This window comes from Miniopterus natalensis, chromosome 20 (genome assembly GCF_054644295.1).
Source record: "Miniopterus natalensis isolate mMinNat1 chromosome 20, mMinNat1.hap1, whole genome shotgun sequence".
NCBI classification, from domain to species: domain Eukaryota; kingdom Metazoa; phylum Chordata; class Mammalia; order Chiroptera; family Miniopteridae; genus Miniopterus; species Miniopterus natalensis.
The window spans coordinates 4,830,219-4,837,327 of record NC_142100.1 but is presented as its reverse complement, the minus strand read 5'-3'; the positions used below and the strand labels follow the sequence as shown (position 1 = coordinate 4,837,327).

The 7,109-nt window shown below is 46.2% G+C and overlaps 1 protein-coding gene across 1 annotated transcript; it reads right to left on the bottom strand.

Moving 5' to 3' along the window:
* Positions 1 to 637: 637 nt before the first annotated feature.
* SPATA19 (spermatogenesis associated 19) lies at positions 638 to 4,983 on the bottom strand. Its single transcript, XM_016219123.2, has 6 exons — positions 4,906 to 4,983; positions 4,673 to 4,729; positions 4,078 to 4,170; positions 3,798 to 3,889; positions 987 to 1,064; positions 638 to 701 (listed from the first exon to the last, which is right to left on the bottom strand). Exons 1-6 carry the CDS (start codon positions 4,981 to 4,983, stop codon positions 638 to 640), a joined length of 462 nt encoding a protein of 153 aa, XP_016074609.2.
* Between the last annotated feature and the right edge of the window lie 2,126 nt (positions 4,984 to 7,109).

The window sequence follows — 7,109 nt, the reverse complement described above, 5'->3', positions numbered from 1 at the left end:
TCATTGCATTATTCATGGGGCTGAGACATGGCGACAACCAAAGTGTCCTTCAGCACAGGACTGGATAAAGAAGACGCAATGGGACACTACTCAGCCCCTGGAAAGGGTGGGATCCTGCCATTTGTGACAACATGAAAGACCTTGAGAATATCATGCTAAGTGAAATGAGTGAGTCAGAATAAGCTAAGGACCATATGATTTCACTCATATGTGGGATATAAAACTGAAACTCGTGCACACACACAGACAGCAGTGTGGTGGTTACCAGAGGGAAAGGGGTGGGGGTCATGGGGGTGGAGGGGTCCTAATATACGGGGACGGAAGATGGTTTAACTTTGGGTGGCGGGCACACAATGTAATATACAGATGTTGTATGTAGAAATGTACAGTTGAAACCTATATGATCCTATTAACCAATGTCACCGCAATAAATTTAATTTTTAAAAGAATTTTTTTAAAAAAAAAATTGAAAAAATTTCTTAAAGCTCTTAAGAAAGAGCCTAAGGCAGCTGCCTCCCCCCCCCAAATGCAGGCTCTCCCAGTAGGGAAAGGCTAAACCTGGTTATCAAACCCTGCCCCAGACCACAGCTGTCTTCTCTGCCGGCTCCTCACCTGGCAGCCCTCTCACCTGTTGCCCTCAGCAGTCCAGGGAGCTTCTGTCATGAGAATCCTGAGATGATTCATCACTGAGGTGGCACAGGCTGCAGGGCACAGAGAAGAGGGGCAAGGCATGGCAGGGCCCACCCGAGAGCGCTCCCAGACCATGGCCGCAGGCGGGGTGCGGCAGGCAGCCCACAGCTGGGCCATCACCCCACCTAGACCTGGGAACAGTCTTACAAAGAGGCGCTCAGCCCAGGGGGGCTCCGGGCTCCGCCAGACCTAGGCCTGAGCTGGAGCTAAGGGAGACCGTCAGAAGTGAGGCCAGCAGCCCACCCCACCCCACCAGTCCCGTTAGAAACACAAATCAACCTGCCCCGGGAGCTTACCTTCGTCTCACCTGCTCTATCCGGCTGCGCATAACATCATCTCTCACCTCACTTGGCACTTGGAAGATGCGGGTATGGCTGCAATACACCATTCAAAGCCTGGGATTTTTCCAGGTTTTTTTTTTCACTAGGCATCATGAAACTGCTAGGGTCACAGTCATGTGAATTAGTGTTGATCCCATTGCCACCAACTTTTCAGCTGGTCCTTGACCCTTCCAATACCTGGAGCTCAAAGTGTTCTTTTTACAAACAAAGTACCCCTGACCCACCCAATAATCTTGGGAAATTGCAAATGGTTCTAAGGGGTGTGGAGGAAATAGGTTCAATGCTTTTCCTAAAATTAGACAGCAGTGCAGTGGTCTTAAAAGACATGGACTTCACCCCTCCTGAATTCCTCTCCAACTTCGTTATCAGCTCTTTATGATCAGCATTGTGCCACAGTCACCGTGGTTTAGAGATACTCCTAGAAAATTCTATCACAAAGAATCGGCAGGCACTTCATTGGGCTGTTGTTTTTATTTCACCCCGCAGGATTTGTCTCCCTCCCTCCCCATGGTCCCCTTTCCTGTCCTTCCCAACTGCATGGGCCCCTCCTCCGCTCACAGACTCTCCACTCCAGTGAAATCAGCCTGCCCACTGGCTCCCCCACCTCCATGTCTGCTGAAACGGCCTTCCCTGATAACGCCTGGTTCTAGATATGTTCTTTGTAGCTTTTAATGTGAGACAGAATCCATACTGTCTGGGGGAGGTAGGTGTGCTCGTGAATATCGCTCATGACAGGAGGAGCTGGGTCAGTGCCCACAGAGAGAAGAAAGATGAAGGGGTTCCAGAGAAAGGAGAGATTACCCCCAACAGAAGGGGTAGAGGAGAGGCCTCAGAGAAGAAGGGGCCATGGGACTGGGCCTTGGAGGCCAGATCCAACTGGCTAAATTACCAAGGCTCTTGCATCTGTGGGAGGCCCACCCCCGCCCGTTTAACAAGGCCTTGCCCGGTTCATGGGTCAGTCCAAACAAATGTCCTGCAGGAAACCTTTCCTGAGTACCTGGCAGCCAGCCTGGGACTGCTGCGACCCGGGCCCCCACACTTAGCTCTCACAGATATTCCTCAGGCCTTCTCGTTCCTTAACACTCACCCGCTTTATCCATCTAGTTAACTTTCTTCCCTTGAGACTGGGGACTCTGATTATTTTTCTCTCTCTCTTCCAGAGGGCCTAGCAGACATCCAGTGGTCGGAGACACATCTACAAATAAGTGAGTCTCCACTGATGCTTCATAAAGGGATGTGTGTTCCCTGGCTGTGCACTTTCTGATGCAAATAGGTGGACTGTAGGGGAACTTACAGAGTTCATTGATTTAAAATCTCCATAGAAATCCAGAGTGGAAAAGTTATATAGAGATGACTGTGGTCCCTGCAGGGTGTCTTTAAAACCCTAACCTAGTTGTGCCGCACGGCTAAGGTTTAAAAAAACAGGGGAAGGTGATGTGCGTAGCATCTACTCCAAGGAACTGCAACACTTCGAGTCCCGAGTGCAGCCGCGCCAGGCACCGACACGCCTCCCACGTGCAAGGCTGTGGTCGGACTACAGTCACCAACATTTACGATTTTACTTGTTGGAAGGTTTTCCATGCAAAAAAGTCTTTCCCAGGGAGGTCTCCAATTCCCTTCCTGTTACGAAATTACTGAGGAGTTGAATCCCCATTTAAAATGCTAATGCCACTGGAAGGAGTAAACGCCTGAAAATTGGATATCCTGAAGCAAAAATAAATTTCTTGAGAAATATATCCTCTTTGATAGAAGAGGGAAAAGCTGGCAGTGAGGGAATGAAACGTAAGAAGAGCCTACAGAGATGAGAGGGCTCCTTCACAGTTTAATCCCAAGGTTCTCCTACTGGGTAAAAGAGACCCAGAGTGAGCACGCGTCCCAGAAAGGGAGTAGGGAAGCGTATGCCAAGGGGGTGAGCCAACCGGTTCCAGGCCTGCTCTCTCTGCCTGGAGCTAGCAGTTCAGCGCCAGGATGGGGAATGCCTGTGCTCCCGCAAGCGCAGCGGGGGGGCTGGCAGAGCCACCAGAGCTGGGGCACATAATTCTAGCCTGGGTGCCTGGAAACGTCCTCTCACCTCCATCGCAGATGAAGGCTTTCTTTGGCTTTTGCATTTTAAGAGCCTTTTTTTTTTTTTTTTTAGCTCTTTAAAGTGCAGCCACTTCTGAACAAATCAACTGCAAAAATAACAGGAGCCTGAAGTTTATTCAGAAGCACTTAGGAAATGGTGAGCAATCTCAGTTTTCCAACCCCTAAAGGCGTGTGTGTGTGTGTGTGTGTGTGTGTGTGTGTGTGTGTGTTTTGTTGTTGTTAATCGTCACCCGAGCATATTTTTTCTGATTTTAGAGAGTGAAAGAGAGGGAGGGAGAGGGAGAGAGAGGGAAATAGAGAGAGAGAGAGGCATCGATGTGAGAGAGACACATCTATTGGCTGCCTTCTCCAGGTGCCCAGATATCTGGGGATCAAACTGGCAACCCAGGCATGTGCCCTTCTGAAGTTTATTCGGAAGCATTTAGGAAACGGTGAGCAATCCGTTTTCCATCCCCAAAATTAATTTTAAAACTTAGGAATGACCCGGGCTTTCAAGATGGCTAAAATATTCCCATAAGGTCCCAAAGTAAGGCTGCACATGTTCTCGGCCAAAGGAGCCAGGACCTCTGGAGGAGAATGGCTGTGGGTTTGTGTCAGCCAGAGGGCCTGGGGAGGGGGCCTGCGCCTCCTTTGCTTCTCCCTCCCCACAACTTGGCTCAGAGCAAATGAGACCTGCTTTACCTCCATCTTATAAACTGGATTCTTGTCCTTTCCTCCAGGACTTCTTGACTCGGTGTTGCTAACAAATCAGACTTTGAGAGATGGTGCTTCACCTAGGGAATTCGGGTAGGGTCCACGGGGTCACTGCCCAGCAAGGACTCCATGGCTAAGGTGGAGCCCAGCCCCAAAGAGCTCCTCCCACTTGCCCAAGATCCTTTGCAGTAGGACCCCCTTTCCCTCCCCATCCCTCTCTCTCCACGCCCCCCCCCCCCCACGATGACTGTCTCAGACTCTCAGCTACCACATCTCTGGACACATGCACATCCTGGCCGTGGACGGGAGGGCCGCTGCTGGACATCTTCTGCATTATATTCTGGGAAGCCTCTTCTTCGGTCTGAAAGGTGAGTAATTTCCCTCTCAAAGTGTCACTTGGTATCTGCCCCCAGTTCTTTCTGTTTTTTCTTTCCCCTTTTCTTCCGCTCCATCACAACACACATGCCACCTACCACACATACAAGCTCTGCACCTCACGGGTCCCGCAAGGAGCTCTCCTATTGCTACCTTCCCGTGGGATCCCAGGGAACTCACTAAGTCCTTGGCCTTACCCCAAGGTATTCCTGAGACACCCTGTAGCTGGGGCGACATACCTGAAACCCTGTTTCCAGTATCCCTGAGAAGCAGGACAGGGCTAGTGGTGATTCCAACACATCTCTTACAAAGACCCAAGCCCCAGCATCCTCTAGGACATCTGGTGTGTTAGACACAGCTCTAGTCTGTATTTGCCACGAAACTTGAGTTTCCCATTCTAGGGAGAGGGAGGCCTGGACTTCCTGCACCCACTGAAGCCAGCGCTCTAGAATTCTGGGCACCCTGAATCATAAAGGGGTTTTACTCACTTTTTTCAACCAGTGCTGTACTACAGACACAGCCTCGCTTTCCACAACTTCAACGTCCTGCAACAAATGGATATGCTGATGCTCTCAAAATACCTAGAGACCTGGCCCCCCTCCTCCATCTTTACTCAGTTATACATTGTAAGGTCTTCCCTCTAGAAGTGCAGCAGAGGGCTCAGAAGGGAGAAGATAAATGAGAAGATAAATTCTGCATGGCTACCACTAACTTCACTTACCGAACTGGTTTTTGGTGGGAAGGGGAACCCTGCATTTTGCCGGGAGAGAATGTACACAATCCATGTTGTAATTATCATCTTCAGGCTTATGCTAGGCCTTCTTCTTGGCTCCCTCCTTCCATTGAAGCGGCCTAAGAACTCCTCTGGGGCAAAGAGGTCATTGAAGGGAGGTGCCCACCTGATTGGCTGCCCAATGATGATGTGACAATGACCTCCTTTATTCTCCAGGGTGAGAGTGGAGATGGAAAAGAGAGGTCAGAAAGTAATCTGCTTTAGCGATGCCATAGCTCAGAAATGGGGAGATGGGGGAGGGGAGGTAAGGATAAGATACAGCCAACAAAACCCTGAGAAATACACAAGCGGGAAGTTACCAAATAATGACAATGCTGAAGCAGAAAGAGATTTTTATGAATCAAAAAGAATAAATTTGTAACATAATGACATGGCCCCCTAGATATTCATTCAAACAATGCCACGGGCATTTTTTATTCTTATTCTTATATATAGGGGAGAAAAGAGAGTCCAAACAACAAGAGGCATAGTGTAGAAAGTGAAAATACCATTTCTTGTAAAAGATATTTCCTGATTATTTCAAGTCACCCATGGATGGTGGACTGACTAGGTGGCAGGACAGTAAAGTGGAAATGAAACGGGGGTTGTGTTGTGACTTCAGATTGTTTTGGGGAGAAATTGAAAGGGGGCTCAGATAGCTGCTATTCCCATCAACACCATCACCAGGAAACTGAAGGAAGTTTAGAATATCCTAAATAACACTAAGTAAATGTTTAGCCTCTGAGACTGTTCTCAAAGTCCCAGAAACCGGCTTACAATCCTTTCTCTGCTACTAACTTGTTATGTGAATTTAACCCAATGATTGGGTCAAGACTAATGATTAGTTGCTCTGGTCATAGTTTCTTTGTCTTTAAAAATGAAAAGAACAGACTAATTTCTCTTGTTTTCTTCTAGCCATAATATTCTACAGATGCTCTCATTCTCATTCTAAAGAATACTGGGAACCTTTATCTCACGCTCCCCAATTCCCCTAATATAACCACTATTCTCTTCGCTCCCAACAAATCACCTCAATTTTACATCTATATTGGTCAGAATGTGCTAGACTATGCTGAGGCGACAAACAAGTGACCAAATCAAAAAGGATTATTTCTCATTCTCAAAAACTCCTAGACCAGTGGAATAATTCTTCAGGGTAGCTGTGCTCCATGTGGTGACTTAGAGATCCAGGAAGAATTCCATTTTGTGGTTCCACGGTCGCAGACTGCGATCATCCATGATTCTCAAAGCAAAGAAAGAGAACATATGAAGGAGTGAGGTCAGCTCTTCTGTTTCAGCTCACAGCCTTCTTCTTAAAGCTTGTTAACCAACTACTAATGAAATGACTTCAACATAACTCCAAGGGAGACTAGTAATTGTAAAATAAAATATGACATTACTCATCAACATCTATTACTTGTCAACATCTGTTTCTGCCACCATCTCATAAAAATTATGTTTTCATAATTATGTTTTCAAAATATTGATATTATTTTATTATTTAATATTTAAGGCATTAATGTGATTCAAAAATTAAAACTACATGAAAATATATACTCATGAAAAATATACTCAATATATACAGGGTTGAAGAGCTAGGGGAGGACAATGACCTTCTCCTCCCCTAGCTCTTCAACCCTATTCTCACTTAAGAAGTAAGGTTTTTATAAATAGATATCCTGTGTTTATGTTCCCAAAATGAAACAGATGCATAAACCTATTCTCTTTTTTATTACTATTATAAAATGCACATAATAAAATATACAAATACATGCACAGCTCAAAAAATATTTAAGTGTGTGTGCGTGCACACACACACACAAGCATAAACACACATACGTATGTTTAACCACAACCCAGATCAAGATATACAACATTTCCAGCATCCCAGCAGGCCCCAGTCAATATTCTCCAACAAGGTCACCAGCATTTTGATCTCTATCAGCGCAGATAAATTTTTCCTAGTATTCCATTTTATTACCATAACATAAATTATTTATCAAATTTACTATTGATGGGCATTGTGTTATCTCTACTTCGATATTTTTTAAAATAATGCTGCTATAAACATTCTTTCTTAAATATTTTTATTGATTTTTAGAGAGAGAGGAAGGGAGAGGGGGAGAGAGAGAGAGAAACATCACTGTGAGAGT

What these genes read in the sequence shown, in the direction of transcription:
- SPATA19 (XM_016219123.2), bottom strand. Translation starts at nt 4,983, where the DNA reads ATGATAATTACAACATGGATTGTGTACATTCTCTCCCGGCAAAATGCA. An exon ending in TGCATGTGTCCAGAGATGTG is followed by an intron (nt 3,890 to 4,077) that starts GTAGCTGAGAGT and finishes CGAATTCCCTAG; the next exon opens with GTGAAGCACCATCTCTCAAA. An exon ending in ATAGAGCAGGTGAGACGAAG is followed by an intron (nt 702 to 986) that starts GTAAGCTCCCGG and finishes TGTGCCCTGCAG; the next exon opens with CCTGTGCCACCTCAGTGATG.